General features: G+C 33.1%; 1 protein-coding gene across 2 annotated transcripts in view; it reads right to left on the bottom strand.

Moving 5' to 3' along the window:
- LOC124359584 (sodium-dependent phosphate transporter 2) overlaps nt 1–15,655 on the bottom strand; it is an 84,470-nt gene that overhangs the window by 23,981 nt on the left and 44,834 nt on the right. For both annotated transcript variants that reach the window (XM_046812458.1, XM_046812459.1), the window contains exons 3-4: nt 7,409–7,507; nt 471–614 (exon numbers count right to left, since the gene is read on the bottom strand). In XM_046812458.1, coding sequence (XP_046668414.1) covers nt 471–614; nt 7,409–7,507 — 243 coding nt within the window. The remainder of the gene's footprint in view (nt 1–470; nt 615–7,408; nt 7,508–15,655) is intronic.

The following is a 15,655-nucleotide window of genomic DNA, read 5'->3' as shown; positions in this document are numbered from 1 at the left end:
GGCTCTACAATCTACAGTGTTTAGTAAAAAAAAAAATCAGATTTCAAGATGCTGTTAATTGAAAACATCTTTAAGTTCATATGTTACTTAAAAAACAAAAGTTCTGGGTCTTGTTTTCTGTGGCAGGCAGTTAAACAAAGGAGTGACAAAACTCCTGCTGCAATTACCAGTTGCAAGATCAAACTCCTGGGTTCTGTGTTATAGTATTCAATTGAACACAGTTGTCTTCTATAAACAAGATTCCTGAACAAAATGCTGTTATTGTTTTTTCAAATGTTATTTTAGAGATACATAATATATTGCAGTATAATCAATTGTATAATCAATATTAATCAATAGTATAATCAATTGCAGCAAATGTAAGTCCATTGAAATATTTAGAATAGTTTAAGTAGGGACGACAGGACATTGTGCCTTCCCTTTGTATTAAATTAGTAATATAAATTCACTATAAAAGTACTTATATATACCAATAGTGGATAGGGTCATCCAGTCCAGTCCCTGTGTTCCTCGACAAACCAACGAGAAGCCAACAGTAGCACCGACGATGGAGTGAGTGCCTGAGATGGGGAGTTTGAAGAAGGTAGCAAGGATCAACCAGATCCCACTCCCCGCTGTAACATTGTAACATTATAGATCAAAGACCAATAGTGGTTAGGGTCATCCAGTCCAGCTCCTGTGTTCCTCAACAAACCAACGAGAAGCCAACAGTAGCACCGACGATGGAGTGAGTGCCTGAGATGGGGAGTTTGAAGAAGGTAGCAAGGATCAACCAGATCCCACTCCCCACTGTAACATTGTAACATTATAGATCAAAGACCAATAGTGGTTAGGGTTATCCAGTCCAGCCCCTGTGTTCCTCGACAAACCAATGAGAAGCCAACAGTAGCACCGACGATGGAGTGAGTGCCTGAGATGGGGAGTTTGAAGAAGGTAGCAAGGATCGACCAGATCCCACTCCCCGCTGTTACATTGCAACGTAAGCACCAGAAGCCAATAGTAACATTATAGATCAGAGCCCATTAGTGTGGCAAAACTATATTGTATTAAACCTGTTGTGGAGTAGTTGAAAATTGTTCAAAATAGTACTGATGATTATAGCCATTTGATCCTAACAGAGTAGTGATAATTTTAGCTATTCTGCACGTGCTTGTTAAAATAATCAATGTTACAGCTGTTTATGTTCTCTAGTAGCTTTTCTACGTACTATTTCGACTGTGAATTGTTCTAAGTAATTATTTCTGTAAGGCACTGGCTCCTGTGACAGAATATATAATCACAGCTTTGCCGCCAAATGTCCTGCCATTTTCTCTTGCCAAATCCATTTATAGGTCATTCTGGGTCTGGCAATTTATTGATCACTGATGTATGTTGCTGGCTTCTAGCAAGAATAATAATCAAAGCTTTGCCACAAATTTCTCGCACCAACTCCTCTTATGTTTATAAAATTATCATACATAACCAAACTGCTTTTTAAAAACCATAATGTCTTTAAAATGCAAATAATGCATTATTTTGGTATTTTATAATTTTTCAATACATTTTGAATCAATACAACTAAAAAGTGTTCTTTACTCCCTGGAGTCCATAAATTTATCTTCTCGTTTAATCTACTAGACCCAAGTTGATGGTTATAGAGTACGCCTCAATAGTTTAATATATTCTAAATCAAATAATAAAAACAATCATACTTGTAAAGATTTTAGGTATTAGTTAAAACACATATTGTGTAAGAATACAGTATAATAAGTATTTGTTCTGAGCTAATCTAGATAAAACAAGAAAAAGCATGTTGAGCTTTTTGAACCGTTTTGTCCCTATAGTAAGAAATTTTATTATTTTTATACATACGCTCAACGTTTAACTAGAATGAATCTGACTTTTATATTGTACTAAAAATTATATGTACCTATACTGAATCACCCAAACTCGATTAGGGATTATTTGTTTTTTTGAAGAGGCTTTACAATGGGCCATAACACTCTAATGAGGCTTGATTCATAAAAAAATATGTTAGATAACAAATTATAATACCCTATAAAGCATAATAGTTAAATAAATAATCTCTTATGTAAAAAAATAGATGTTTATGAAACAAACTGACATAAATAAAAATTGTTTGCAAGAAATTAAACACAGCACACGAATGAAAGCAAAGCAGGCAAATAAAATTGCTTGTCAATTGAACTATAAACTGATGTTTGCTCTTGGCATAGCATTCAATCTCTGACAATTCATACATTGCTTTGACCAAATTCTTTTAAATACCTTTATTATTATCTTTATTTTATTTACCTATCAAAGTATGAAATGAACAACAGTGAGAAATAAGTGCAATATATATTTATATAAGTGGCAATAGCTTATTTAATTTTAATAAACATTGAATCACAAAAAGTACTTGCTCCGCTGGGACTTGAGGCCGGATCTCTCACTTGCTGGGTGAATGTGCTATCATAACACCACATATGTGAAAGAAACGGCCAAATACAAAATAATTGAATCATAAAAAGTAAGGGCTCTGTGGTGTAATGGTAGCACATTCACCCGGCAAGTGAGAGATCCGGGTTCAAGTCCCAGCGGAGCAAGTACTTTTTGTGATTCAATGTTTATTGAAATTATATATATATATATATATTATATATGAATATTTGTCTGTATGTCCTTTATAGAATCGTAAACTATTGGACTGATCGTTATGAAAATTTGTATGTATATGTATTTTTCTACAGAGAAGGTTTATATGCTATTAAGTTTTCAAAGTGCCTGCATACTACAAACTGCAATTACGAAAAAGTTACATATATTAAATAGCCAAATACTATTTGAAGGTGCTAAGGCATGATTTTTCTTTAAGAAACATTTCTGGTTGAGCCCAGGCCCGTGCTGGGTACGTCGAAAGGGCGGGGGACAGGGGTGGTGAGGGCGCCAACCAACTGGGACTCTGAGGGGTATGGAATACCCCCCAGGTTGGCAGGGGGTCCGGGGGTTCCCCCCCAGGAATTTTTGAAAAAATAAACACCTAAAAACGTGTTTTTAAGCTACATGAAGCACATTTTTCTTCAAGCAGTATCGAAGAAAATTTACACTTTAGCAAAGACCTGTTCATTGTAAAAATATTACAAATAATGCACACAAATCAAAGATACAAAAAAATTTAATAAACCACTTAAATCTGCGTTTTTTACCTTATTTGACACTTACAAATTGTAATGAACGAACATTGCTTATTTTTGTGCATTATCAATTTAAAAAATAAGAATGAAATCAATAAATTTGAACGTATATACCTTGAACAAGGAAAATAAATAAATGGTAGTTAGTTGCAAACACTTTGAACTAATTAAGTTGTTTATGTTTTCAAGCATCTCCTCTTTCCTACCCTCCACCAACACGACTGCGTTATAGAATCGCCCACTGCCACTGCGCAAATGTGTAGACCCGCTCAGTCAGCAATTCGGCAAGGCTTACATGTTACATTTTAAACAACATTTTAACTCAAACGAGTTTCCATCGTTGTCTACAACACAGTTATAGACAGTTATCCTGAAAGAAGTATCTTCAGGAGAAGAGGCAACACTTTCATCACTACATTTTTCACCGGCCATTTTTTTTACTATCCTTGACCTTGACTTTTTGAATGTAGTTTCCATCATCAAATCTTTCAGATCCTCAAATTCTGAGGACGCCTCGATCTTCTCATTGAATTTCCTAATGAATGTGTGTGCTGCTTCTAGAGTTTCATAAAACCTATTTCGCAGGTCTTTCAATCTTTCAATTGCTGACTCTATTAGCCTCCAGGCTTGAGCAAAGTCAAGATTCTTCGTTTGGAGGTAGTATGATAACGGTGTAGTAACTTTAAATATTTGCAGGAAGGTCATTGCAATAACTGTTGTTTCAAACTCTAGAAACTTACTAAGAAGTCCTGTTGCACTACTCCTGACTGTAGTGTTAAATTCAGGGGACAAGGAAATCTTTTGTAACGCTACGGTCAGTTCATGGAATACATGTTTGGCTTGATGTGAAGGGTCAAGTGGGGTGCTTGTTGTCCAATTATCAATCCTGACAAATATCTTAGTGGTAGCATCACTCTTACTCCACCAATGTGTAGCACCAATAGCGCCGAGTTTAAAAACAGGATTTTCTGCTGAATAAAACAGTTGTCTCTTTAATGATTCGTTTAAAAATACTTGTGCCTCTTGGAGCAAACCAAAAAATGTGATCGTTGAAGGAAGTGTTTGTGCTGTATCAGTAAGAACTAGGTTTAAAACATGAGCATAGCACCAAGTGTGTATATGGTTCGGGATTCTCTCCGACAATTTCGCAGTTAAGCCTGCATAGGCTCCACTCATATTTGACGCCCCATCAAAAGCATTAGCTATACAATTTTCCACTGGGATTCCAACATTTTTCAATGTATTTTCTAAAGAATCCATCAGAGCATCGGCTTTAGTTGATGATACACATTGTAAAGCTATGTCTTTCCTGCACTTGGCCTCCGTTTACGAACCGAACAACGTATGAACATTGATCATTTCCTGATATGTCTATTGTAGTGTCCATTAAAATGGAGAAGTTTACCGCTTCCTTTACTTGAGCTGATATATTACTTACAATTTCATCACGAAGAATTTTAACAATTTTAATCAATGTTGTATTGCTGAGAAATGTCACGTGGCTACCTCTTCCGACTACCTTTTTCTTCTCTCCTGTTTCCTTTTCCTTTTTAGCTCTTTTCTCGAATGATTTTTTGCTTTTTCATCTAGATTCAAGAGGGCGCCGGTTTACCTTTAAGGCGAGGGTGCAGGGGGACACGTCCCCCTGTCTCCCCGGGCCAGCACGGGCCTGGTTGAGCCTAAAGCTTGAGTGTTAACGACTTTATAATAAAGTACATGTACAGGCTGTAAACATACACAGATTTTCTTGATCGTGACAACAAGGCAAACTCTACATCAGTGTTAGAAATATAATTTAATTGAACTAGAAGTGCACATACAAGGGCAAAGCTTACGGAAAGAGTGCGAAGACATGGGAAACAGCTAGTCATAAATAAATCTTTGTTTTACATAAACTTATTTTCAAGACTAGTCTGTAAAATTAATGAATTCAGTTCTTACAAAGTTTGTTTAGATTAGATATTTTGATTTAACTAGTGAAGTACCACAATAATATTGGATTATAACATATAATATAACATATTATAATAATATGTTAATAATATAATATTACATTTTTAATCAAGTATTATAAAACAGAAAATTTAGTAAAAATAATTCAAACAATTGAGAGAATTAAGATACTATTATCACATTAAAACAATTCCTTATAACCTCTAATAAAGAAATCAGTTTAAAAAGAAGTTTGCAATGGCTGTAAAATAGTTTCCTCAATAATTTCAATTATATACAAAATATTAAACATGTAGGTAAACTTTGTAACAGGTAAATGAAATATTATTGTATATGGTTTTATTTTAAATTATTGCAAGACAAAAATATGACAAAAAATATACAAAAATAACAAAATTTGCTCTAGAGACCAATTTTAAAAATTAGTCATTAGTAATTTGAATGAAGTAAATTCCTTTTTAAATAATTTTCAAACTCAATATAAGTTATGTGTTAAATTGTTAAATTAAATTTATTGCCATATAAAGCTAAAAGTGACTAGACTAAAGTTGTTTGATGTAACATTTAAGTGTACCAGAAACCGAATTTGAAAGATACAATCCTTTACAAATTTCAAGTATAAAATAATGGTACACATAGAATATGGAACTTACTTATTTATGAAAATGCACTTGCATAGAGATGGAACCTGAAATTACGTAGCATGGGATTATGTAATAAGGGTACAGAGTGTGATGACAATGGTGGCTCGGACAACAATACCAACAACCATCTCTATACACAATACAAACAATCAGGTCTGTACACAACAATGCAAACAATTTGTTACCCTATTTGTTACTGGATTGATCTGGTTTGTACAGATTTTCTACAATGCACCTGTCACACGTAGGTAGGCTGTTGAATAATGCTACATTCTCTCTAGTGTTTGTGTTGATAGTGATACATTTTGAAACTGTCCAAAATATTATATGTCCATACTTACTATTATTAAGAGTTTAATGCCTAAACCTTTAACTGAGTTTAATAAAGTATGTATTAAACTACACAATCTATAGAGATTGACCCACCACAGCCAATGGAGATGGCAAGTCATTATGTCAGTGTTGTAATTTACCAACACAACATGTGTCAAAAATTCATCACTAACAATGTACTCTAAAGAAATTAATCACTATGATGTAATATAAGGCAAGCTATAAAAAAATGTTCTTATTGTTAAAGCTGGAAACGCCTCCTAGCAACAGCAATATATGTATCAATAACTAAATCATTTAAAAAGTGGACTTTTATCATCTTTGCAAAATCCTCTGTTTGTCAGGGTCATAAAACAATATTTTATCACTTATACTGTAAAGATACAAATTTCAAATCTTTATAGGATTAAAAAGAATTGAGAATTACATTTAAAATAGCAATAATTGAAGTGCTTAACAGATGATTTCATTCAGCAGGCCATAAAATAAAACATCCAACATTAATAATAGAGTTATTTCATGCATTCTAAATATATTTTTGGTCATACACACTTTATGTCTTTAAAAATATAAATACTTAACTTTAACATTAAGTTTCAGATCTGTCATATTCGTGTGTAAAGATCCATTGAACAAAGATAAGATATATTTTAAATGGAAATGTTTCACTAAATAGAAATTAGAAGATATTGTTTCATGGAACTACTTATCTGAACTGAATTAATATTTTTATTGGAAGGTGTTGACAACTTATGAAAACAAAATTACACAAATTTATCAAACTTTTAGTACTGAAATTTAGTTTTATAGGAATTATTTATACAGAAGAATTAGGTGCTTGTGTTATCAATGTAGATGAGGTGAGAATGTTTTTATTATCTTGAACTAAATTAACCTAAATTGTTATAATCCTGTATTATAAGACTATTAAACTAATTTGTAAGCTTAAAAAACAAGCTTACATCATCCCTCAATTCGTTATTAAAACCAGACAAATCCAAATTTGGCTGTAATGATAAATGACATGATTGATAATGTACATAATGAAGTATAACATAAGTATAATTAAGTACTGACATAATAATTATTCAGGTGTTTCAAATCGTTTGAAGACTAAATCCCTATTTGGTGAGCATAAAAATGTATTTGAATTTATACCTCAAACTGGAAGGATCTGCATTGCAACTCAAATTGAGGTGTTGGAACCCAGTGTAACAGAACTGGCACAGACTACTGTATAGAGTGATTAATGTAATAAAATAAAGATAGTGAATAGTTATTTAGTGAATGAAAGAGACTCACCAAGAGTGGAGAGCAGACCAATCATCAGCTCCTTCTCTGCTCCCTCGTACAGAGACACCTGCAGGATCCCCTTCCTCATCGTGTCGGACACCTTGTACCCTAGGTAACACAAACAAATTGTGTGTTATTTAACCTTTTATTTTTCTGTACTTTACCATCTTAAACACAGATCAAACCATATGAGTATCCAATTATGTAATGCTACAGTTAATTAAATAAATTGAAAACACAGTGAACAACAAATTAAATGAGTGAAGTGAGAGACAAGTTATAAATGTCTACAGTGAATCATTTGTAATTTATTTTGAGTTGTTGTTGGGTGTATAATATTATATAATCTTAAAAGAATTTATCATTCATATAAAAAGATTTTTTTTTTAATACTCTAATGTAGATAGTTTAACAGCTTATACGTAATATGAAATATTTGACCATAACCCATATAAATCACAGCAGGTAGCCAAGTTAATTTCAACTCTAAATTACTTAAATCACTTCAAGATTTGTCGTCAAGGGCAAACACGACAGATTACAAACTTTTCTAACTTAACTAATTTTGGAACCAGTCTGCTTTGGTACAATGCCAACCAACGTTTCATAATGAATGGGACTTGAAAGTACTGTTATGCCAGGTATAAACGCCCAACCCTAAAATATACAACTCTTGTACTTTAATAAATTATGTCATAGTTTTTAACTTGAGTTAGTCACACAACCGTTTAAATTTTAAGCACACTTCAACTATCTCAAAAATTAATTGTAAGAGATTAAATATATTATAATAAATATATTATAATAACAAGACCAACCATTTTATATGCCTAAGTTTATAATTTGATATATACACACTAAAAATATACACAATAGGAACAGGAGAACAGTGACCCATAAAAAATGTAGTATTCCTTTACTACTCACTACATACACACTAGTATAACTGACTATGGCTGCATCCTTATTGTTATACTTGGCTGCTCTGAGTCATCAACTGGGATCATGGTGTATATTTGTTTTTTATCTGTATAATTAATTACAAAGTATGTTATTACGATAAATCATTAAGAGATTGAGTCTAAAAACAGCATAAATGATAATATTGATTTAAAATCATATTGCCAGGCTTAGCCTATATAGTATTTAAAGTGTAAATAGAAAAACTAATGCATTACTCTATGTTCAAGAATACCTTATAAGTACATCATATTTGGACTAATTTTCTTTATTTTCTTACGGAGATTGTATAAGCAGTAAAATCAAATGAATTAAATAAGGATTATCTAAACTGAGAACATAGTTGATGACTGAAAGGACAGCTGGATTGTTAGGGCCTTGATTTACCAAAAGGTAAAACTTCAATTGTTTGTACTTATTCATTAATCTTAAGTAATTTGTAATAAAGGCTTGGCTTATATAAAGTCATTGCAACTTTCAGTTCTCACAATGATCTCATATTATAAATTCTTCAGTAATTTTACATATTTGTATATTAATTTAGTTAGAAGTACCTTCAACTTGTGGCTCCTCTATTTTGATTTACTAATGTATTGCACAAATTGCGTACGCAAGGAATTCACATTGTTTTTTTAAAGCCGTCGATTTTTGGATTTAAAGACAAAATCAACAATGACTGTTAAGTTGTGTGTGTCATGCTTATGCCATGCTCACATGGACCCCCTAAAAACAAATTAATGGAGATGAAATTTTCCATGCTTCCTCATGAATAAATTGTATAAATTTACCAGCATACAGAACAATGGTAGTGATTGTGTGTACCTAGTTCATGTATGGAAAAAAGTGTTACATAAAATTTATTTTTAATTAAATGAGAATTTATTAAAATAGTAATAATAACTTACGCATATTTAACTGCATAAAGGAAGTATAATTGGTAAAGATTTCTCTAGATTCTTCATAATTAGAATGCAGACAATCTTTAAATTACAACAAATTTCATGTCAAATTATAAAACAAATTCAAATGTTATTCAAACGACAAATAAAATTATTGTCTTAATATGTGGGACAAAATAACTTATGACGCATTTCCTAGTGTGTGTCATGAGAATATAAAGGTATATGGTAAAACCTGAATATGTACTTTAAAAATTCTAAGAACACTTTAATTAATTCTTTCATAATAAATTATAAAAAACAAAAACTGCAGAGTTAAATTTATAAAATTATAAATTTGCATTTGAAATAGGCCAGGGTTAAAATAACTTATGGGTATCTAGTAGTTGGGTTTGCGGGGATATTATCTCCAGAAGATGAGCTTCAGGGTGTGGGTGCCTCAGAGGATTGTAGGACTGTAGGTCCACGCCTAGTTTTGACGATGGTGGCTGACGTCATTTTTCTGCAGGGTAGGACAGTTAGTCCACGGGTGTCGGCGTGGACTAACTGTCCTACTTTTCAAAACTGACCTGGCCGTGGAATAATTTTTCTACCTGCGCTCGTTCTTCATTCTGTGGAAGAATGTGAGTGATACTTCCACTACACACGCACAGCGTACTGCTTAAGGCCATGTCACACTGCCGTGGCGTCGCGTCCGTCCATCTGCGGATGGATTTTTAAAATAATCGCTAACCATGTTGTCAAATAGGACAAGTCACACTGACATAACCGACGTGGCGCAACGTTCGTCGCGTCGGCCACCGTCTGCTGCGCTATGCGGCTCGAGCGATCCTTGGCCGACGCGGTCGGCGATGCTACGAAGGCTCGCGCATGCGCATAAAGCACCTCCCAAACCCCCCTCACCGGGGCACCGCGCGCTCTTGCCACTGCCTACTTTTATTTTATATTTTTAATAATTTGTTTAAAAAACCCTTGCACGAAGCTCTAAAACAGCCCGACACTCCAGGATGAAATGACCGCCAGTTCTAGGGTTAATGAATACTCTGGTGTCATGTTTATATGCAATCATTTTATTTGTTATTTTTCATATTATGTTTGATCTATAACAAAATTAAATAGGCCTTATTTTAAAAACATAGACTTATTACAAAACTGAAAACACCAACACAAAAATTACAAAATAATCCTTTCAAGTGCATCTTATATATAAAAACCAATAGTTTTAAGGAGGTATATCAAAGTATTGAATGCCCTAATTACTAAGTTCATAATAGAAATAGTATTGCATGTAATAATGAAAATATAATTTTGATAATAATTATTAATGAATACGCTCCAGAACAATAAATTAATTTTGTAGAGCTAACAAACTATTAATTCCCCTATCAGTGTATAACTAAACAAATTCAAAGTAGTTGAAATGCATAAGCAACTCCTAGAAAGACGTGGCGTTGGACGCGGACGCGTGTCTATATAATGATGGACGGACGCGACGCCACGGCAGTGTGACATGGCCTTTAGGCAGTAAATATAAACAACAGCTTACTTAAACCAAAACTCAAGGTATCACATATGAAGTGGATTGCTGATTTGGATTAAATTTGAACAAATTCCATACATCACTACATTACTAGCTGAGTAATTCCGCAATATCCTAATGAATGATAAACATCTACAGTTAGTTTGTTTAATTATACCTTATCTTAGTCCATCGTTAGAATAATACGGTATATGCGGGTAGACACGTCGCTCATAGTACACGTTAATTGAAATGGATAGTTGTTTGTTTTATTATTACTGTTATGAATTAAAACAACAATTTAGATCATATTAAATATATAACATTTATAATTGTATCGAATTACTTTAAATAGATAACTACATAGACAAAATATTTTATTGCCTTAAACAGTGGCTCTTGCTTATAGCCTAAACCAAAAATTCAATGAAACTGTCTACAGAGAGAGCTCACACAAAAGAGTGCGAGTATATACGAGTACTAACATGTATATCAGGAGGTAAGATATATTAAAAATTAAGCTTTTAAAAGAGGTATAACTCAATTAGGGAAATTTGGTGATTATTTGTACTAACAACGAACTTTATATTTATTAAAAAACATGCTTGCAGTATGGACAATTTTACAAAAGGTTATAAAAACGAATTATGATTTTTATTAACAATTATTATTTTTGAATTACCAATACATGATTAATTACAATTTACAAATAAATGCTGAATTGAATAGTAACACTAGATTAACCTAAAATGTAAGTTAACTTTCGACTTACAATTTTAATATAATTCTAGAAGAAAATTACCGACGGATACTGTTATTGAAGAAAATAATAACTTATACAAATTTAATAAGTGGGACTATTGCCCTAAGTCCAGATAGGTGACAAATTAAAACAACGTATAATACTCATCTATGTATTTATATCCATAGTAAAATTTTAAAAGGAGGACGATTAACAATAAAATATTATTTTTTAACAGAAATGTTATGAAAATGAAGTTTTTGTGTATTTTATTATTGTTTAGCGCTAGAGATTTATATGATAGCCCTACATAAATATTATATCTCTTTTTTAAATTAAACTGTAAATTTACAAAGTTAGAAACCTAGCTGATAAAAATAAATGCCAGTATACCTTTTTTATGTAACATGTTCTGCTCAGTGAATTGCTATGTTACTTGGTATTCACGGTTTTGCTATGACAAGTCCTGTCCTAATATAAGTGCTAAACCAGAAACATTTATGAGAATCCAAGTATTATCTTACAAAACTGACATCATATTTTAGCAAATTTAGGATTTAAACAATTGTATCATTACATTTACAGCGAGGCCAGTATTTAATGGCATTGGACCTATTATATTTTAGTTGATGTTGATGATACATAGGTGAGATATCATGCCCCTTTCATATTACATGGGAAATGTTTATGTGGTCATTAGATCCACTTAAAGTAAATTAATTTCTAAAGAAGGAAGTCCTTTAAGCATTGATATATAAAATAAACGTACTTGCACATTATTTATTACTCTTCTGATATATATTTGTACAAAACAAGTGTAAATTCTTGTTCTAATTACCTGATTTTTCCGTGCATTTTACGATACTTTAATAGTTGTTTTGATAGCGAGGGGAAAACGAATCCACAAAGCAAAGACCATTATAACCGTAACAGCAATTCCTAAGTTACAAATGGTGAATTACTTAACAATACACTTAAGAAAATAAACCCGACTTTCAGTTATGCATTTATATTTTTGTTTCAATTTTTCTGTAGGTGTCTTCTTCTGTAGCAAGTCAGAAAGAACTAGTAAAAAGACAGTAAGTAGTCTACTGAATAATATTTAGCAGATATAGAGTATAGATCTCGAAACATCCATTCAAGGTCAGTAGAGTGACTACGGCGATCCCCTGTCAAACCCTCGTCAAAAGAAACCTGTAGGTCGGACAGTGGGTCCACGGTCCCGGCCTGGGACCCACTGTCCACCCCTTCAGAAGCAGGTAAGAAATTACCCCGACAGTTTTACGACGTGGACCTACAGTCCGTTTACCGCCTCAGAGCACGACTCTACTGCTTCTGCGCGTGCGTGTGAGGGCCAGCCGTACTCGAACAAGGTACAGAATCCTTATTTGTCTTGGGGAAAGGAGGGGGCTAATATAGTGAATCTAATTAATCAAACACTTGTTTATAAAGTGGTTGATCAATGTTGCTGATCAATTAATTATAGCCACAGAAAAGATCTATAAGTTTCAAACAGGCACCATATATGTTCAAAATAAGTAGGTTACAGAAGAAGAAACATGGTGGTTGTTAAGATGAATAAAAATTAATTGAACAATTTAACAAATTAGTGCAATATGAGTTAATCTCATTACCAACGCCTACAATCCGCTATTAGTACATGAGTTGTAGCCTACCTACGGTCCAGTCATACAACCGCTTGTATCCAATTTCAAATTTAGTGATTTCATTATTTTCAATTGAAATTCACGAAATCGTAGCCAACATTTCTTGTTTGGCACGAAATAGTGCGTCATTAGATTGATTACTAATTCTCAAAATAATTGTAATTTTGAAATTCTACAAAACCAGTTATTTCATTGGTAAATATTAGTATTTGAGCGTTATCTGACTTGTTTTTTAATGATGGACACTTCTTGATAACGCAACGCCATGTCATCGGTCGATGATACCGTGGTCTAGAATGATCTACGCGATGATTAACGATCGGTGGGGGATGACGCAAACGTGAAGGATAATAAAAACTATGTCTAACTAGTAATCATCACCACAACTAGGATTTATAACGTTTCAATCAATAATAACAACGGCATTGTTAGAATAGTTTTACATTGTTGTATGATACTTCTATGGACGATTACAGAATGTGTCGCATCTTTTTTAATGTGAAAACATACCACATGGGGTCGTGTAGAGTGTAGTAGGTATCTTGTTCGGGCTGTTACAGGGATATACATCCAGAATGAGACTGTATTGTTAGTAATACGAAATCATTTTTATTTTGACTGTTTGTCAGGAACGGTGCAGAAATATAAAATTCTCAAGATTGCATTCGCGCCTACTTGATCACAAAATTCAACATTTTCTTATATCATAATTATATACATTGTTTCTTCCCATTTAGGTCATTATCTTTTATTAAATAAACTGTAGTGTATTTTATACATTCCAAATTATTGTGCTGTGACTTAAAAAAATTTAAAAATTAGCTTAAACTCTTGATTTATAGTTAGAACGAATTTGATTGTTCTTATAAATATTTGTACATGGATTTTTTAATAATTTATTTTAATTTCCACGGCTACACAAGCATTCTTCAACATTTTCAGAGTAGTTTTTTTTATTTACTTCTCTATATCCATTAATCATCAAAAACGGGAGAATACTAAGACTAAGTCATAGTTCTATTTTGGGGGGCGTGGAACCTTCTTAATCCAAATCGTTAAAAAATAAACATTTGTATACAATTATGCATTTTTACCACAAAATACTATTTCAATAAGGAAATGTCTAAAATTCCACATCGTGATTTTGGTTTTTTAACAATTAACGATGATAAACGTGTAACGATTCATCGTTAATGTCCGAATAATTGTCAATTGTTTAATTAACAAAAAGTGTGGTTTAAGGACCTAAAATAAAACTTTTTACAAGAACAAATGTTGATTTTAAGTCCATTTTCAGCGACGAAGACACTCGTAACGAACTCCTTGTGTGTCAGATTGCAGACGCTACACTGAGCGTGGGGGGGGGGGGGGTAAACGGGGCTAAACTCAACATTCGCATTTAATTCATTCTTCCCACCGTGCTACGCTGTGTACAACAAAATCAAAATGTATGCCACCATGCCTAGCCACCTATGTAAGAAATTACGAATCTCCTAGAAATTGCACCACGGCTCGGGTGCGTACATGACAAGACGTATACGTACAATAGGATGCGGACATTCCCCTCACTGCCGTCAGTGACAGTCATCAGCGAATCTCGCGTGGCATGTTGACATTCGACACGTGCTCCAGACAGCGGTGATGTGCCACATCGGTAATCTCGCTATCGGAACACTTGTATAATTGCTTATACATCATGCTAGGACAACTAATTCCCTGGTAAAAACTGATCTCACCATTGGCGTGTTACTCATACGGAAAGAGCCTATCAAACATTCTCTTGTCTTGTGTGTGACTCATGAAACACAGTTGTTCAGCGTGAATTTATATTATCAGTATTAATCTTAACCAAATAGCAAATTAAGTGTATACATGTATATTTGCAACAGGCAGTAAGGTAGAGCTTTAGAAATAATGTTACTGGGCACGTTCAGGACATACAACAATACATATACTACACACACATAATAAATATAACAATTTGGAATTTCCTTTGTATTTATGTGGATTGTTGTGATGTTCTACATTTTTTGCTTCAAACTATCGTTAAGTTGGTGAGCAGAAAATAAGCTACAACATATGATATTGTTGTTAAAGATAGAACTTGGAAGAACCTAATAGGACAGGTGATGGTGGCGAACAAAAGGAAAGATCATGGACGGACTGGAGTGGTGATAAACTAACATGACAATAGCGTAAACGATACTAGAAGAAACTACGTTTACCTTTTATTCACTCTTATATAGTTTTTGTCATTGTGGGTTAGCATGTTTTCTACTTATCAACTTACCAAAAATAGTGTACCGACAAGTAGAGTTTAAATGTGGTAAAATAACAATTTGTTTAGAGAACATCAGAATAATAATCAGTAAGAAAGTCCCAAGCACATTGAATTATAATTATTTTAAGTATGCATGAATCGGAGTGTAGGTCCAAATTGTAAGTGAGATGCTATGTTGGCCCTTGTAA

This window comes from Homalodisca vitripennis, chromosome 4 (genome assembly GCF_021130785.1).
Source record: "Homalodisca vitripennis isolate AUS2020 chromosome 4, UT_GWSS_2.1, whole genome shotgun sequence".
NCBI classification, from domain to species: Eukaryota; Metazoa; Arthropoda; class Insecta; order Hemiptera; family Cicadellidae; genus Homalodisca; species Homalodisca vitripennis.
The sequence above is the reverse complement of the archived record's forward strand: the minus strand, read 5'-3'. Positions and strand labels throughout refer to the sequence as shown.